This window comes from Oncorhynchus nerka, linkage group LG15 (genome assembly GCF_034236695.1).
Source record: "Oncorhynchus nerka isolate Pitt River linkage group LG15, Oner_Uvic_2.0, whole genome shotgun sequence".
NCBI lineage: Eukaryota > Metazoa > Chordata > Actinopteri > Salmoniformes > Salmonidae > Oncorhynchus > Oncorhynchus nerka.
In genome coordinates, this window is record NC_088410.1 from 164,671 (window position 1) to 185,250 (window position 20,580).

The 20,580-nt window shown below is 41.4% G+C and overlaps 1 protein-coding gene across 1 annotated transcript in view; it reads left to right on the plus strand.

The window, feature by feature from the left end:
* The window catches only part of rgs11 (regulator of G protein signaling 11), a 77,684-nt gene extending 57,578 nt beyond the window's left edge, over window positions 1–20,106 (plus strand). Inside the window, exon 12 of the mRNA XM_065000818.1 lies at window positions 19,398–20,106. Coding sequence (XP_064856890.1) covers window positions 19,398–19,533 — 136 coding nt within the window. The 3' untranslated portion in view covers window positions 19,534–20,106. The remainder of the gene's footprint in view (window positions 1–19,397) is intronic.
* The last annotated feature ends 474 nt before the right edge of the window (window positions 20,107–20,580 follow it).

Here is a 20,580-nt window from a genome sequence, read left to right on the forward strand (position 1 = left end):
TACATAAAGCTGTCAGGGCCTACATAAAGCTCAGGGCCTACATAAAGGGCCTACATAAAGCTGTTCAGGGCCTACATAAAGCTGTTAGGGCCTACATAAAGCTGTTAGGGCCTACATAAAGCTGTTAGGGCCTACATAAAGCTGTTAGGGCCTACATAAAGCTGTCAGGGCCTACATAAAGCTGTTAGGGCCTACATAAAGCTGTTAGGGCCTACATAAAGCTGTTAGGGCCTACATAAAGCTGTTAGGGCCTACATAAAGCTGTTAGGGCCTACATAAAGCTGTTAGGGCCTACATAAAGCTGTCAGGGCCTACATAAAGCTGTTAGGGCCTACATAAAGCTGTTAGGGCTACATAAAGCTGTTAGGGCCTACATAAAGCATAAAGCTGTAGGGCCTACATAAAGCTGTTAGGGCCTACATAAAGCTGTTAGGGCCTACATAAAAAGCTGTTAGGGCCTACATAAAGCTCAGGGCCTACATAAAGCTGTTAGGGCCTACATAAAGCTGTTAGGGCCTACATAAAGCTGTTAGGGCCTACATAAAGCTGTTAGGGCCTACATAAAGCTGTTAGGGCCTACATAAAGCTGTCAGGGCCTACATAAAGCTGTTAGGGCCTACATAAAGCTGTTAGGGCCTACATAAAGGTTCAGGGCCTACATAAAGCTGTTAGGGCCTACATAAAGCTGTTAGGGCCTACATAAAGCTGTTCAGGGCCTACATAAAGCTGTTAGGGCCTACATAAAGCTGTTAGGGCCTACATAAAGCTGTCAGGGCCTACATAAAGCTGTCAGGGCCTACATAAAGCTGTTAGGGCCTACATAAAGCTGTTAGGGCCTACATAAAGCTGTTAGGGCCTACATAAAGCTGTTAGGGCCTACATAAAGCTGTTAGGGCCTACATAAAGCTGTTAGGGCCTACATAAAGCTGTTAGGGCCTACATAAAGCTGTTAGGGCCTACATAAAGCTGTCAGGGCCTACATAAAGCTGTCAGGGCCTACATAAAGCTGTTAGGGCCTACATAAAACATAAAGCTGTAGGGCCTACATAAAGCTGTCAGGGCCTACATAAAGCTGTTAGGGCCTACATAAAGCTGTTAGGGCCTACATAAAGCTGTTAGGGCCTACATAAAGCTGTTAGGGCCTACATAAAGCTGTTAGGGCCTACATAAAGCTGTCAGGGCCTACATAAAGCTGTCAGGGCCTACATAAAGCTGTTAGGGCCTACATAAAGCTGTTAGGGCCTACATAAAGCTGTCAGGGCCTACATAAAGCTGTTAGGGCCTACTAAAGCTGTTAGGGCCTACATAAAGCTGTTAGGGCCTACATAAAGCTGTCAGGGCCTACATAAAGCTGTCAGGGCCTACATAAAGCTGTCAGGGCCTACATAAAGCTGTTAGGGCCTACATAAAGCTGTTAGGGCCTACATAAAGCTGTTAGGGCCTACATAAAGCTGTTAGGGCCTACATAAAGCTGTTAGGGCCTACATAAAGCTGTCAGGGCCTACATAAAGCTGTCAGGGCCTACATAAAGCTGTCAGGGCCTACATAAAGCTGTTAGGGCCTACATAAAGCTGTTAGGGCCTACATAAAGCTGTTAGGGCCTACATAAAGCTGTTAGGGCCTACATAAAGCTGTTAGGGCCTACATAAAGCTGTCAGGGCCTACATAAAGCTGTTAGGGCCTACATAAAGCTGTCAGGGCCTACATAAAGCTGTTAGGGCCTACATAAAGCTGTCAGGGCCTACATAAAGCTGTCAGGGCCTACATAAAGCTGTTAGGGCCTACATAAAGCTGTCAGGGCCTACATAAAGCTGTTAGGGCCTACATAAAGCTGTTAGGGCCTACATAAAGCTGTCAGGGCCTACATAAAGCTGTCAGGGCCTACATAAAGCTGTTAGGGCCTACATAAAGCTGTTACAGCCTACATAAAGCTGTTAGGGCCTACATAAAGCTGTCAGGGACTACATAAAGCTGTCAGGGCCTACATAAAGCTATTAGGGACTACATAAAGCTGTTAGGGCCTACATAAAGCTGTTACGGCCTACATAAAGCTGTCAGGGACTACATAAAGCTGTCAGGGGTCCTACATAAAGCTGTTAGGGCCTACATAAAGCTGTTAGGGCCTACATAAAGCTGTTAGGGCCTACATAAAGCTGTCAGGGCCTACATAAAGCTGTTAGGGCCTACATAAAGCTGTTAGGGCCTACATAAAGCTGTCAGGGCCTACATAAAGCTGTCAGGGCCTACATAAAGCTGTTCAGGGCCTACATAAAGCTGTTAGGGCCTACATAAAGCTGTCAGGGCCTACATAAAGCTGTCAGGGCCTACATAAAGCTGTTAGGGCCTACATAAAGCTGTTAGGGCCTACATAAAGCTGTTAGGGCCTACATAAAGCTGTCAGGGCCTACATAAAGCTGTTAGGGCCTACATAAAGCTGTTAGGGCCTACATAAAGCTGTTAGGGCCTACATAAAGCTGTCAGGGCCTACATAAAGCTGTTAGGGCCTACATAAAGCTGTTCAGGGCCTACATAAAGCTGTTAGGGCCTACATAAAGCTGTTAGGGCCTACATAAAGCTGTTAGGGCCTACATAAAGCTGTCAGGGCCTACATAAAGCTGTCAGGGCCTACATAAAGCTGTTAGGGCCTACATAAAGCTGTTAGGGCCTACATAAAGCTGTTAGGGCCTACATAAAGCTGTTAGGGCCTACATAAAGCTGTTAGGGCCTACATAAAGCTGTCAGGGCCTACATAAAGCTGTTAGGGCCTACATAAAGCTGTCAGGGCCTACATAAAGCTGTCAGGGACTACATAAAGCTGTCAGGGCCTACATAAAGCTGTCAGGGCCTACATAAAGCTGTCAGGGCCTACATAAAGCTGTTAGGGCCTACATAAAGCTGTCAGGGCCTACATAAAGCTGTTAGGGCCTACATAAAGCTGTTAGGGCCTACATAAAGCTGTTAGGGCCTACATAAAGCTGTTAGGGCCTACATAAAGCTGTTAGGGCCTACATAAAGCTGTTAGGGCCTACATAAAGCTGTCAGGGCCTACATAAAGCTGTCAGGGCCTACATAAAGCTGTCAGGGCCTACATAAAGCTGTCAGGGCCTACATAAAGCTGTCAGGGCCTACATAAAGCTGTTAGGGCCTACATAAAGCTGTTAGGGCCTACATAAAGCTGTTAGGGCCTACATAAAGCTGTCAGGGCCTACATAAAGCTGTCAGGGCCTACATAAAGCTGTCAGGGCCTACATAAAGCTGTCAGGGCCTACATAAAGCTGTCAGGGCCTACATAAAGCTGTTAGGGCCTACATAAAGCTGTCAGGGCCTACATAAAGCTGTCAGGGCCTACATAAAGCTGTCAGGGCCTACATAAAGCTGTCAGGGCCTACATAAAGCTGTCAGGGCCTACATAAAGCTGTTAGGGCCTACATAAAGCTGTTAGGGCCTACATAAAGGCCTACATAAAGCTGTTAGGGCCTACATAAAGCTGTCAGGGCCTACATAAAGCTGTTAGGGCCTACATAAAGCAGGGCCTACATAAAGCTGTCAGGGCCTACATAAAGCTGTTAGGGCCTACATAAAGCTGTTAGGGCCTACATAAAGCTGTTAGGGCCTACATAAAGCTGTCAGGGCCTACATAAAGCTGTTAGGGCCTACATAAAGCTGTTAGGGCCTACATAAAGCTGTCAGGGCCTACATAGGGCCTACATAAAGCTGTCAGGGCCTACATAAAGCTGTTAGGGCCTACATAAAGCTGTTAGGGCCTACATAAAGCTGTCAGGGCCTACATAAAGCTGTCAGGGCCTACATAAAGCTGTCAGGGCCTACATAAAGCTGTCAGGGCCTACATAAAGCTGTCAGGGCCTACATAAAGCTGTCAGGGCCTACATAAAGCTGTCAGGGCCTACATAAAGCTGTTAGGGCCTACATAAAGCTGTTAGGGCCTACATAAAGCTGTTAGGGCCTACATAAAGCTGTCAGGGCCTACATAAAGCTGTCAGGGCCTACATAAAGCTGTTAGGGCCTACATAAAGCTGTCAGGGCCTACATAAAGCTGTCAGGGCCTACATAAAGCTGTTAGGGCCTACATAAAGCTGTCAGGGCCTACATAAAGCTGTTAGGGCCTACATAAAGCTGTTAGGGCCTACATAAAGCTGTCAGGGCCTACATAAAGCTGTTAGGGCCTACATAAAGCTGTTAGGGCCTACATAAAGCTGTTAGGGCCTACATAAAGCTGTCAGGGCCTACATAAAGCTGTCAGGGCCTACATAAAGCTGTTAGGGCCTACATAAAGCTGTTAGGGCCTACATAAAGCTGTTAGGGGCCTACATAAAGCTGTTAGGGCCTACATAAAGCTGTTAGGGCCTACATAAAGCTGTTAGGGCCTACATAAAGCTGTCAGGGCCTACATAAAGCTGTCAGGGCCTACATAAAGCTGTTAGGGCCTACATAAAGCTGTCAGGGCCTACATAAAGCTGTTAGGGCCTACATAAAGCTGTTAGGGCCTACATAAAGCTGTTAGGGCCTACATAAAGCTGTTAGGGCCTACATAAAGCTGTTAGGGCCTACATAAAGCTGTTAGGGCCTACATAAAGCTGTTAGGGCCTACATAAAGCTGTTAGGGCCTACATAAAGCTGTTAGGGCCTACATAAAGCTGTTAGGGCCTACATAAAGCTGTCAGGGCCTACATAAAGCTGTTAGGGCCTACATAAAGCTGTAGGGCCTACATAAAGCTGTCAGGGCCTACATAAAGCTGTTAGGGCCTACATAAAGCTGTCAGGGCCTACATAAAGCTGTCAGGGCCTACATAAAGCTGTCAGGGCCTACATAAAGCTGTCAGGGCCTACATAAAGCTGTTAGGGCCTACATAAAGCTGTTAGGGCCTACATAAAGCTGTTAGGGCCTACATAAAGCTGTTAAAGGGCCTACATAAAGCTGTCAGGGCCTACATAAAGCTGCCTACATAAAGCTGTCAGGGCCTACATAAAGCTGTCAGGGCCTACATAAAGCTGTCAGGGCCTACATAAAGCTGTTAGGGCCTACATAAAGCTGTTAGGGCCTACATAAAGCTGTTAGGGCCTACATAAAGCTGTCAGGGCCTACATAAAGCTGTTAGGGCCTACATAAAGCTGTTAGGGCCTACATAAAGCTGTTAGGGCCTACATAAAGCTGTCAGGGCCTACATAAAGCTGTCAGGGGTCCTACATAAAGCTGTTAGGGCCTACATAAAGCTGTTAGGGCCTACATAAAAGGCCTACATAAAGCTGTTAGGGCCTACATAAAGCTGTCAGGGCCTACATAAAGCTGTTAGGGCCTACATAAAGCTGTTAGGGCCTACATAAAGCTGTTAGGGCCTACATAAAGCTGTTAGGGCCTACATAAAGCTGTTAGGGCCTACATAAAGCTGTTAGGGCCTACATAAAGCTGTTAGGGCCTACATAAAGCTGTCAGGGCCTACATAAAGCTGTCAGGGCCTACATAAAGCTGTTCAGGGCCTACATAAAGCTGTCAGGGCCTACATAAAGCTGTCAGGGCCTACATAAAGCTGTCAGGGCCTACATAAAGCTGTCAGGGCCTACATAAAGCTGTTAGGGCCTACATAAAGCTGTTAGGGCCTACATAAAGCTGTCAGGGCCTACATAAAGCTGTTAGGGCCTACATAAAGCTGTCAGGGCCTACATAAAGCTGTCAGGGCCTACATAAAGCTGTCAGGGCCTACATAAAGCTGTTAGGGCCTACATAAAGCTGTTAGGGCCTACATAAAGCTGTCAGGGCCTACATAAAGCTGTCAGGGCCTACATAAAGCTAGGGCCTACATAAAGCTGTTAGGGCCTACATAAAGCTGTTAGGGCCTACATAAAGCTGTTAGGGCCTACATAAAGCTGTTAGGGCCTACATAAAGCTGTTAGGGCCTACATAAAGCTGTTAGGGCCTACATAAAGCTGTTAGGGCCTACATAAAGCTGTTAGGGCCTACATAAAGCTGTCAGGGCCTACATAAAGCTGTCAGGGCCTACATAAAGCTGTCAGGGCCTACATAAAGCTGTTAGGGCCTACATAAAGCTGTCAGGGCCTACATAAAGCTGTCAGGGCCTACATAAAGCTGTTAGGGCCTACATAAAGCTGTTAGGGCCTACATAAAGCTGTTAGGGCCTACATAAAGCTGTTAGGGCCTACATAAAGCTGTTCACGGCCTACATAAAGCTGTCAGGGCCTACATAAAGCTGTCAGGGGTCCTACATAAAGCTGTTAGGGCCTACATAAAGCTATCAGGGCCTACGTAAAGCTGTCAGGGCCTACATAAAGCTGTCAGGGGTCCTACATAAAGCTGTTAGGGCCTACATAAAGCTGTTAGGGCCTACATAAAGCTGTCAGGGCCTACATAAAGCTGTTAGGGCCTACATAAAGCTAGGGCCTACATAAAGCTGGCCTACATAAAGCTGTCAGGGCCTACATAAAGCTGTCAGGGCCTACATAAAGCTGTCAGGGCCTACATAAAGCTGTCAGGGCCTACATAAAGCTGTCAGGGCCTACATAAAGCTGTCAGGGTCCTACATACCAAAGCTGTTAGGGCCTACATAAAGCTGTTAGGGCCTACATAAAGCTGTTAGGGCCTACATAAAGCTGTTAGGCCTACATAAAGCTAGGGGCCTACATAGGGCCTACATAAAGCTGTTAGGGCCTACATAAAGTAGTTAGGGCCTACATAAAGCTGTCAGGGGTCCTACATAAAGCTGTCAGGGCCTACATAAAGCTGTTAGGGCCTACATAAAGCTGTCAGGGACTACATAAAGCTGTCAGGGCCTACATAAAGCTGTCAGGGACTACATAAAGCTGTTAGGGCCTACATAAAGCTGTTAGGGCCTACATAAAGCTGTTAGGGCCTACATAAAGCTGTTAGGGCCTACATAAAGCTGTTAGGGCCTACATAAAGCTGTTAGGGCCTACATAAAGCTGTCAGGGCCTACATAAAGCTGTTAGGGCCTACATAAAGCTGTCAGGGCCTACATAAAGCTGTCAGGGGCCTAAAGCTGTCAGGGCCTACATAAAGCTGTCAGGGCCTACATAAAGCTGTTAGGGCCTACATAAAGCTGTTAGGGCCTACATAAAGCTGTTAGGGCCTACATAAAGCTGTTAGGGCCTACATAAAGCTGTTCAGGGCCTACATAAAGCTGTTAGGGCCTACATAAAGCTGTCAGGGCCTACATAAAGCTGTCAGGGCCTACATAAAGCTGTCAGGGGTCCTACATAAAGCTGTTAGGGCCTACATAAAGCTGTTAGGGCCTACATAAAGCTGTCATAAAGCTGTCAGGGCCTACATAAAGCTGTCAGGGCCTACATAAAGCTGTTAGGGCCTACATAAAGCTGTTAGGGCCTACATAAAGCTGTTAGGGCCTACATAAAGCTGTTAGGGCCTACATAAAGCTGTTAGGGCCTACATAAAGCTGTCAGGGCCTACATAAAGCTGTCAGGGCCTACATAAAGCTGTCAGGGCCTACATAAAGCTGTTAGGGCCTACATAAAGCTGTTAGGGCCTACATAAAGCTGTTAGGGCCTACATAAAGCTGTTAGGGCCTACATAAAGCTGTCAGGCTGTCAGGGCCTACATAAAGCTGTCAGGGCCTACATAAAGCTGTCAGGGCCTACATAAAGCTGTCAGGGCCTACATAAAGCTGTTAGGGCCTACATAAAGCTGTCAGGGCCTACATAAAGCTGTCAGGGCCTACATAAAGCTGTCAGGGCCTACATAAAGCTGTCAGGGCCTACATAAAGCTGTCAGGGCCTACATAAAGCTGTTAGGGCCTACATAAAGCTGTCAGGGCCTACATAAAGCTGTCAGGGCCTACATAAAGCTGTTAGGGCCTACATAAAGCTGTTAGGGCCTACATAAAGCTGTTCAGGGCCTACATAAAGCTGTTAGGGCCTACATAAAGCTGTCAGGGCCTACATAAAGCTGTTAGGGCCTACATAAAGCTGTCAGGGCCTACATAAAGCTGTCAGGGCCTACATAAAGCTGTCAGGGCCTACATAAAGCTGTCAGGGCCTACATAAAGCTGTCAGGGCCTACATAAAGCTGTCAGGGCCTACATAAAGCTGTTCAGGGCCTACATAAAGCTGTTAGGGCCTACATAAAGCTGCCTACATAAAGCTGTCAGGGCCTACATAAAGCTGTCAGGGCCTACATAAAGCTGTCAGGGCCTACATAAAGCTGTCAGGGCCTACATAAAGCTGTCAGGGCCTACATAAAGCTGTCAGGGCCTACATAAAGCTGTTAGGGCCTACATAAAGCTGTCAGGGCCTACATAAAGCTGTCAGGGGTCCTACATAAAGCTGTTAGGGCCTACATAAAGCTGTTAGGCCCTACATAAAGCTGTTAGGCCTACATAAAGCTGTTAAAGGGCCTACATAAAGCTGTTAGGGCCTACATAAAGCTGTTAGGGCCTACATAAAGCTGTCAGGGCCTACATAAAGCTGTTAGGGCCTACATAAAGCTGTCAGGGCCTACATAAAGCTGTTAGGGCCTACATAAAGCTGTCAGGGCCTACATAAAGCTGTCAGGGCCTACATAAAGCTGTCAGGGCCTACATAAAGCTGTCAGGGCCTACATAAAGCTGTTAGGGCCTACATAAAGCTGTTAGGGCCTACATAAAGCTGTTAGGGCCTACATAAAGCTGTTAGGGCCTACATAAAGCTGTCAGGGCTACTCAGGGCCTACATAAAGCTGTCAGGCCTACATAAAGCTGTTAGGGCCTACATAAAGCTGTTAGGCCTACATAAAGCTATTAGGGCCTACATAAAGCTGTTAGGGCCTACTGTTAGGGCCTACATAAAGCTGTTAGGGCCTACACAAAGCTGTTAGGGCCTACATAAAGCTGTTAGGCCCTACATAAAGCTGTCAGGGCCTACATAAAGCTGTTAGGGCCTACATAAAGTTGTTAGGGCCTACATAAAGCTGTCAGGGGTCCTACATAAAGCTGTCAGGGCCTACATAAAGCTGTTAGGGCCTACATAAAGCTGTTAGGGCCTACATAAAGCTGTCAGGGCCTACATAAAGCTGTCAGGGCCTACATAAAGCTGTTAGGGCCTACATAAAGCTGTCAGGGCCTACATAAAGCTGTCAGGGCCTACATAAAGCTGTCAGGGCCTACATAAAGCTGTCAGGGCCTACATAAAGCTGTCAGGGCCTACATAAAAGGGCCTACATAAAGCTGTCAGGGCCTACATAAAGCTGTCAGGGCCTACATAAAGCTGTCAGGGCCTACATAAAGCTGTCAGGGCCTACATAAAGCTGTCAGGGCCTACATAAAGCTGTTAGGGCCTACATAAAGCTGTCAGGGCCTACATAAAGGGCCTACATAAAGCATAAAGCTGTTAGGGCCTACATAAAGCTGTTAGGGCCTACATAAAGCTGTTAGGGCCTACATAAAGCTGTTAGGGCCTACATAAAGCTGTTAGGGCCTACAGGGCCTACAAAGCTGTTAGGGCCTACATAAAAAGCTGTCAGGGCCTACATAAAGCTGTCAGGGCCTACATAAAGCTGTTAGGGCCCATAAACATAAAGCTGTTAGGGCCTACATAAAGCTGTTAGGGCCTACATACATAAAGCTGTCAGGGCCTACATAAAGCTGTCAGGGCCTACATAAAGCTGTCAGGGCCTACATAAAGCTGTCAGGGCCTACATAAAGCTGTTCAGGGCCTACATAAAGCTGTCAGGGCCTACATAAAGCTGTCAGGGCCTACATAAAGCTGTTAGGGCCTACATAAAGCTGTTAGGGCCTACATAAAGCTGTTAGGGCCTACATAAAGCTGTCAGGGCCTACATAAAGCTGTCAGGGCCTACATAAAGCTGTCAGGGCCTACATAAAGCTGTTACGGCCTACATAAAGCTGTTAGGGCCTACATAAAGCTGTTAGGGCCTACATAAAGCTGTTAGGGCCTAGGGCCTACATAAAGCTGTTAGGCCCTACATAAAGCTGTCAGGGCCTACATAAAGCTGTTAGGGCCTACATAAAGTTGTTAGGGCCTACATAAAGCTGTCAGGGGTCCTACATAAAGCTGTCAGGGCCTACATAAAGCTGTTAGGGCCTACATAAAGCTGTTCAGGGCCTACATAAAAAGCTACATAAAGCTGTCAGGGCCTACATAAAGCTGTCAGGGCCTACATAAAGCTGTCAGGGCCTACATAAAGCTGTCAGGGCCTACATAAAGCTGTCAGGGCCTACATAAAGCTGTTAGGGCCTACATAAAGCTGTTAGGGCCTACATAAAGTAGTTAGGGCCTACATAAAGCTGTCAGGGGTCCTACATAAAGCTAGGGCCTACATAAAGCTGTCAGGGCCTACATAAAGCTGTCAGGGCCTACATAAAAAGGGCTGTTCAGGGCCTACATAAAGCTGTCAGGGCCTACATAAAGCTGTTAGGGCCTACATAAAGCTGGTAGGGACTACATAAAGCTGTCAGGGCCTACATAAAGCTGTCAGGGCCTACATAAAGCTGTCAGGGCCTACATAAAGCTGTCAGGGCCTACATAAAGCTGTCAGGGCCTACATAAAGCTGTCAGGGCCTACATAAAGCTGTCAGGGCCTACATAAAGCTGTCAGGGCCTACATAAAGGGCCTACATAAAGCTGTCAGGGCCTACATAAAGCTGTTCAGGGCCTACATAAAGCTGTTACAGGGCCTACATAAAGCTGTTAGGGCCTACATAAAGCTGTTAGGGCCTACATAAAGCTGTTAGGGCCTACATAAAGCTGTTAGGGCCTACATAAAGCTGTTAGGGCCTACATAAAGCTGTCAGGGCCTACATAAAGCTGTCAGGGCCTACATAAAGCTGTTAGGGCCTACATAAAGCTGTCAGGGCCTACATAAAGCTGTCAGGGCCTACATAAAGCTGTTAGGGCCTACATAAAGCTGTTAGGGCCTACATAAAGCTGTTCAGGGCCTACATAAAGCTGTCAGGGCCTACATAAAGCTGTCAGGGCCTACATAAAGCTGTCAGGGCCTACATAAAGCTGTCAGGGCCTAGCATATAAAGCTGTTAGGGCCTACATAAAGCTGTCAGGGCCTACATAAAGCTGTTAGGGCCTACATAAAGCTGTTAGGGCCTACATAAAGCTGTTAGGGCCTACATAAAGCTGTTAGGGCCTACATAAAGCTGTTAGGGCCTACATAAAGCTGTTAGGGCCTACATAAAGCTGTCAGGGCCTACATAAAGCTGTCAGGGCCTACATAAAGCTGTCAGGGCCTACATAAAGCTGTCAGGGCCTACATAAAGCTGTTAGGGCCTACATAAAGCTGTTAGGGCCTACATAAAGCTGTTAGGGCCTACATAAAGCTGTCAGGGCCTACATAAAGCTGTCAGGGCCTACATAAAGCTGTCAGGGCCTACATAAACATAAAGCTGTCAGGGCCTACATAAAGCTGTTAGGGCCTACATAAAGCTGTCAGGGCCTACATAAAGCTGTCAGGGCCTACATAAAGCTGTTAGGGCCTACATAAAGCTGTCAGGGCCTACATAAAGCTGTCAGGGCCTACATAAAGCTGTCAGGGCCTACATAAAGCTGTTAGGGCCTACATAAAGCTGTTAGGGCCTACATAAAGCTGTCAGGGCCTACATAAAGCTGTCAGGGCCTACATAAAGCTGTCAGGCCTACATAAAGCTGGGCCTACATAAAGCTGTTAGGGCCTACATAAAGCTGTTAGGGCCTACATAAAGTTGTTAGGGCCTACATAAAGCTGTCAGGGGTCCTACATAAAGCTGTCAGGGCCTACATAAAGCTGTTAGGGCCTACATAAAGCTGGTAGGGACTACATAAAGCTGTTAGGGCCTACATAAAGCTGTTAGGGCCTACATAAAGCTGTTAGGACCTACATAAAGCTGTCAGGGCCTACATAAAGCTGTTAGGGCCTACATAAAGCTGTCAGGGCCTACATAAAGCTGTTAAGGCCGACATAAAGCTGCCCCAACAGCAGAGCTTTCTTTTCAGCACTGTGGAGTGAATCCTTACTACCATTACACCTGGCTATCAGCAGAACCTTGTCTGGCAGCAAAACAGTTCATTCAGCATAATTTAATGCCTTTAAATAAAACTTAGCTTATATGGCTTACTTGCTTAAACAAATGTGGTTTCTACTGACAATGGAGATGCACAAACTATGGCATAAGGGGATGACGAGTGGCAATCCATCATTTTGCTTAAGACATTAATGAGCGAGCTAGGATGGACGTAGTCAATATAACGATTTGTTCAGCACTTTTGAAATGTACAGCGACAGAATCAGAACATTGGCTGTTCTTACAGTATTCTCCCTGTACACAAAGTCAGAACCATAGGATAAATAAAGGGGGTATATAAGCAGACAAGGAAAGCTCTTACAACGATGATTACATTTTTCTAAAACAGGCTATAGGCTGCATGCGCACCATCAAGTCAGAACAGTAGGCTAAGTTATGAGGGCGAAAGGGACCAAATTATTAGGGTGAGGTACATGGGCTACTAACAGCTTGCTACACCCCATACACTTAGTATTACTTTCTCAGCTACAGTATACATATCTACCTGGCATATTACATAATTTATGTAGCAGCATACAAGACATGTTTGGACTCACCTTGTTGTGCTGTGCTCACTTAAACAGGAAGGCGGCTAGATGACCATTCAAAACGTATTTTCCCAGTCGGAGCTTGTTTGTTTTGAACGCGGCAGAAGTCATGCTGGATCATGAGTTCGCTACAACCTAGCCTATGAATGAAAGTTTACAGCGTAGGTGTACTGGTCAAGAGAAATTTGAGTAATCAAGGTGACAGACATTGACACATTCAGTACCGTCTTGCACAATCTTGCCTGCATCCAGCTGATCTAGGGTGTATTCATTAGTCCAACAGTTGTAAACAAGTTTTTCTATTCAGGTATGTTTATCCTCGTTTCGTTACGTTTACTTCCGTTTAAGAAAATTTGAATGAATACACCCCTGATCACACACAAAAGCAGTTCACTTTTGTAGCAGCCAGATCGTTGTATAATTCCTTCTTGCGTCTACGTGTTCTCCTCCTCTCACCTTTTCACTTGGCTTGTGGACTTCAGTGGACAACAGATCAGCTGTCTGTGACCAGGTGAAAAACCTTTCCGAGCCAAACCCTTATATCATAACCGCTAACCGCTGCACACAGCCTGTGTTGTTGTCACCATATTAGCTAACGTCAAGTCAACAACACAGCTACAAGAACTAACACTTTAGTGAACCTGCTACAATCAAACAGTACAGTGCATAGTTAGCAAGCAGTTTAGCAGTGCCACCGGCGAACTCTGGTGGCTATAAATTAATACAAAGCTTACCTTGACTTGGAAGAGTTCCCGTGTTGGATAGCCATAGCCAGCTAGGTAACATAGCATCTCTCTCTGTTGGATAGCCATAGCCAGCTAGCTAACATAGCATCCCTCTCTGTTGGATAGCCATAGCCAGCTAGCTAACATAACATCCCTCTCTGTTGGATAGCCATAGCCAGCTAGCTAACATAGCATCTCTCTCTGTTTGATAGCCATAGCCAGCTAGCTAACATAGCATCCCTCTCTGTTGGATAGCCATAGCCAGCTAGCTAACATAACATCCCTCTCTGTTGGATAGCCATAGCCAGCTAGCTAACATAGCATCCCTCTCTGTTGGATAGCCATAGCCAGCTAGCTAACATAACATCCCTCTCTGTTTGAGCCGGGTGTTTGAGTAGGATAAACTAGCTAGCTACATTTTATAGTTACATTTTATAGTTAAGTAAATGAAAGTGACAGAATGTATTTGTCCAAAACTGTTCAACTTTTATCTTTCTCTCTCTCTGAGTCAACTACTCACCACATTTTATGCACTGCAGTGCTAGCTAGCTGTAGCGTATACTAGATTCATTCTCTGATCCTTTGATTGGGTGGACAACATGTCAGTTCATTCTGCAAGAGCTCTGATGGGTTGGAGGACGTCCTCCGGAAGTTGTCATAATTACTGTGTAAGTCTATGGAAGGGGGTGAGAACCATGAGCCTCCTAGGTTTTGTATTGAAGTCCCCCAGAGGGGGATGGGCACTAAATGTCCTCCGGCTACACCATGGTGCTACCCTACAGAGTGCTGTTGAGGCTACTGTCGACCTTCATAGCAAAACAGTGTGTTTAAATACATTATTTGGTGACGTGAATATATTTAGTAAAGTTTTATCTAAAAAGGATAACTTTTTTTATGTTTCACTATTTTTATTTTTATGAAATTCACTTCCTCCTCTGAGGAGCCTCGACTGTCCTCAATATATTCTACAATACATACTCAACATACACTGAGTGGACAAAACATGATATATTTTGAGTTGTACTCCCTTTTGCCCTCAGAAACGTCTCAATTCATCAAGAAATGGACTCTATAAGGTATCTAAAGTATTCCACAGGGATGCTGGTCCGTGTTGACTCCAATGCTTCCCACAGTTGTGTCAAGTTGGCCGGATACTGTGGGGTCCGAAGTGATTGACAACCTTGAATTATTTTATACAATAATTTTTTATCATCTTTATCAAGGGTCTCAATTATTGACAATATATACTCCTTAAATACTACAATATACTCACTATATTAACAATATATACTCCTTAAATACTACAATATACTCACTATATTAACAATATATACTCCTCAATATATACTCCTTAAATACTACAATATACTCACTATATTAACAATATATACTCCTCAATATATACTCCTTAACTACTACAATATACTCACTATATTAACAATATATACTCCTCAACATATACTCCTTAAATACTACAATATACTCACTATATTAACAATATATACTCCTCAATATATACTCCTTAAATACTACAATATACTCACTATATTAACAATATATACTCCTCAATATATACTCCTTAAATACTACAATATACTCACTATATTAACAATATATACTCCTCAATATATACTCCTTAAATACTACAATATACTCACTATATTAACAATATATACTCCTCAATATATACTCCTTAAATACTACAATATACTCACTATATTAACAATATATACTCCTTATACACTACAACATACTCACTATATTAACAATATATACTCCTCAATATATACTCCTCAAATACTACAATATACTCACTATATTAACAATATATACTCCTCAATATATACTCCTTAAATACTACAATATACTCACTATATTAACAATATATACTCCTCAATATATACTCCTTAAATACTACAATATACTCACTATATTAACAATATATACTCCTCAATATATACTCCTTAAATACTACAATATACTCACTATATTAACAATATATACTCCTCAATATATACTCCTTAAATACTACAATATACTCACTATATTAACAATATATACTCCTCAATATATACTCCTTAAATACTACAATATACTCACTATATTAACAATATATACTCCTCAATATATACTCCTTAAATACTACAATATACTCACTATATTAACAATATATACTCCTCAATATATACTCCTTAAATACTACAATATACTCACTATATTAACAATATATACTCCTCAATATATACTCCTTAAATACTACAATATACTCACTATATTAACAATATATACTCCTCAATATATATCCTTAAATACTACAATATACTCACTATATTAACAATATATACTCCTCAATATATACTCCTTAAATACTACAATATACTCACTATATTAACAATATATACTCCTCAATATATACTCCTTAAATACTACAATATACTCACTATATTAACAATATATACTCCTCAATATATACTCCTTAAATACTACAATATACTCACTATATTAACAATATATACTCCTTAAATACTACAATATACTCACTATATTAACAATATATACTCCTCAATATATACTCCTTAAATACTACAATATACTCACTATATTAACAATATATACTCCTCAATATATACTCCTTAAATACTACAATATACTCACTATATTAACAATATATACTCCTTAAATACTACAATATACTCACTATATTAACAATATATACTCCTCAATATATACTCCTTAAATACTACAATATACTCACTATATTAACAATATATACTCCTCAATATATACTCCTTAAATACTACAATATACTCACCATATTAACAATATATACTCCTCAATATATACTCCTTAAATACTACAATATACTCACTATATTAACAATATATACTCCTTAAATACTACAATATACTCACTATATTAACAATATATACTCCTCAATATATACTCCTTAAATACTACAATATACTCACTATATTAACAATATATACTCCTCAATATATACTCCTTAAATACTACAATATACTCACTATATTAACAATATATACTCCTCAATATATACTCCTTAAATACTACAATATACTCACTATATTAACAATATATACTCCTCAATATATACTCCTTAAATACTACAATATACTCACTATATTAACAATATATACTCCTTAAATACTACAATATACTCACCATATTAACAATATATATTCCTCGATATATACTCCTTAAATACTACAATATACTCTCTATATTAACAATATAGATACTCTTCAATATATACTCCTTAAATACTACAGTATACTCACTATATTAACAATATATACTCCTTATACACTACAAAATACTCACTATATTAAAAATATATACTCTTTTTATACAACATACTCACTATATTTAGAATATGTACTCTTTTTATACAACATACTCACTATATTTAGAATATGTACTCTTTTTATACAACATACTCACTATATTTAGAATATATACTCTTTTTATACAACATACTCACTATATTTAGAATATATACTCTTTTTATACAACATACTCACTATATTTAGAATATATACTCTTTTTATACAACATACTCACTATATTTAGAATATATACTCTTTTTATACAACATACTCACTATATTTAGAATATATACTCTTTTTATACAACATACTCACTATATTTAGAATATATACTCTTTTTATACAACATACTCACTATATTTAGAATATATACTCTTTTTATACAACATACTCACTATATTTAGAATATGTACTCTTTTTATACAACATACTCACTATATTTAGAATATGTACTCTTTTTATACAACATACTCACTATATTTAGAATATATACTCTTTTTATACAACATACTCACTATATTTAGAATATATACCCCTTATATACTACAATATACTCACTACTGTATATACCCCTTATATACTACAATATACTCACTACTGTATATACCCCTTATATACTACAATATACTCACTACTGTATATACCCCTTATATACTACAATATACTCACTACTGTATATACCCCTTATATACTACAATATACTCACTACTGTATATACCCCTTATATACTACAATATACTCACTACTGTATATACCCCTTATATACTACAATATACTCACTACTGTATATACCCCTTATATACTACAATATACCCACTACTGTATATACCCCTTATATACTACAATATACTCACTATATTAACAATATATACTCCTCAATATATACTCTTTAAATACTACAATATACTCACTATATTAACAATATATACTCTTCAATATATACTCCTTAAATACTACAATATACTCACTATATTAACAATATATACTCCTCAATATATACTCTTTAAATACTACAATATACTCACTATATTAACAATATATACTCTTCAATATATACTCCTTAAATACTACAATATACTCACTATATTAACAATATATACTCCTCAATATATACTCCTTAAATACTACAATATACTCACTATATTAACAATATGTACTCCTCAATATATACTCCTTAAATACTACAATATACTCACCATATTAACAATATATATTCCTCGATATATACTCCTTAAATACTACAATATAATCTCTATATTAACAATATATATACTCTTCAATATATACTCCTTAAATACTACAGTATACTCACTATATTAACAATATATACTCCTTATACACTACAACATACTCACTATATTAAAAATATATACTCTTTTTATACAACATACTCACTATATTTAGAATATATACTCTTTTTATACAACATACTCACTATATTTAGAATATATACTCTTTTTATACAACATACTCACTATATTTAGAATATATACTCTTTTTATACAACATACTCACTATATTTAGAATATATACCCCTTATATACTACAATATACTCACTACTGTATATACCCCTTATATACTACAATATACTCACTACTGTATATACCCCTTATATACTACAATATACTCACTACTGTATATACCCCTTATATACTACAATATACTCACTACTGTATATACCCCTTATATACTACAATATACTCACTACTGTATATACTCCTTATATACTACAATATACTCACTACTGTATATACCCCTTATATACTACAATATACTCACTATATTAACAATATATACTCACTACTGTATATACCCCTTATATACTACAATATACTCACTATATTCATTTACAGTATATCACAAAAGTGAGTACTCCCCTCACATTTAATGTCTAAACCGCTGGCATCAAAAGTGAACATTTTCACTTAGGGGTGTACTCACTTTTATTGCCAGCGGTTTAGACATTAATGGCTGTGTGTTGAGTTATTTTGAGGGGACAGCAAATGTACACTGTTATACAAGCTGTACACTCACTACTTTACATTGTAGCAAAGTGTCATTTCTTCAGTGTTGTCACATGAAAAGATATACTCAAATATTTACAACAATGTCAGGGGTGTACTCACTTTTGTGATATACTGTATATACTGTATTTACTATATCCAACGATGCTCTTGCTCGTACTTCCCACTCTCTTTACTCTCTCTCTCCCTCTCCCTGCTTCTCCCTATCTCCTTTCCTCTCTCCCTATCTCCTTTCCTCTCTCCCTGCTTCTCCCTATCTCCTTTCCTCTCTCCCTCTCCCTGCTTCTCCCTATCTCCTTTCCTCTCTCCCTGCCTTCCTTTCTCTCCATCCTCTCTCCCTCTCCCTGCTTCTCCCTATCTCCTTTCCTCTCTCCCTCTCCCTATCTCCTTTCCTCCCTCCCTGCTTCTCCCTATCTCCTTTCCTCTCTCCCTGCTTCTCCCCATCTCCTTTCCTCTCTCCCTGCTTCTCCCTATCTCCTTTCCTCTCTCCCTGCCTTCCTTTCTCTCCCTCTCCCTGCTTCTCCCTATCTCCTTTCCTCTCTCCCTGCCTTCCTTTCTCTCCATCCTCTCTCCCTCCTTCCTCTCTGCTTCTTTCCCTTTCTCCCTGCCTCTCCCATCTCCTTCCCTATATCATTTCCTCTCTCCTTCCTTCCTTTCTCTCCCTCCCTCTCTCCATCCTCTCTCCCTTCCTCCTCTCAGTGTATTTCCCTTCATGAGGCGACAGCGTCACTCAAGCCCCTCTCCTGCCATGGTTACCCAAGCGACAGAAGATGATGGAAAGGCTAAAGGGGCGGGACCAACAGGAACAAGCTCCACAACCAACTCTCAGATCTGATCGCCATGGGAATACCACAACCACCATGTTCATGACACCCAGATCTGGTCACCATTGTATCACTATAGCAACCATTCAAGACCCTGCATCTACTTCTAGAAGTTAGAATACTGTCTAGTAGTTATATTTATGAATATAGAACTATAGGTATAGTTTACAGAGACAATCTGAAAGATTTCCACTGTTCAATTAATGTAGATTTAAGGCCAGTTTATACTTGGTCTAATAACATGTCTATGGACAATTATAATGTGACAAGTGTCGCTGGTCAAAACAACTTTTAATTTATACTCCTGTGGAATGTCTGTAGACTGTCGTTGCGACTGTTAGTTTCCTTGTTGCAGAGACATGAAAAAAGTTCCCGTCTCTGCGACTGTCGCAACGTCCGTTGTCGTGGTTACCGGACTGTGACACGATGATGCTGTAGTTCTATAATTCTCAAATAGAATGACCTAGTTTTATTCCGTCACTCTGTGGCAGTCAGCTATTTTCTGTCGGCTCACAATGATCTTTTAAATAACGATGTTGTGGGTTTGTGTTTCTGTAATAATGAATAAAAAGTAGTAAGACGTTGTCAGCCATACTCTGGTCATTATTTGAACTGGCTAACTAGCTAGCAACTAACCAAAACATTGTTTTGAAAATAGATTTAAGTTGCCTGGCTTGCTAGGTTCACATTTAACTGAATTAATTTTTAAACGGGTTTATTGGTGCTAGAGAAAGTCTACTATTTGGGGCTCCGGGATGCAGATGTCATGCAAAGGCTGTCGTTTTGTGCGTATACATTTTCATAATGAAAACGACAAGTTTGAAGTCGGATGACAACTGTCGATATGTCCACAGACAGTAAACCAGCCTTTAGACTACCCCTTAATTTAGAACAACATGACTGATGAACACCAATAACAGTTACAGGTGATCAGTCAACTGTCATACCTCATCATAATAACTGTCATGCCTCATCATAATAACTGGCATACCTCATCATAATAACTGTCATACCTCATCGTAATAACTGTCATACCTCATCGTAATAACTGGCATACC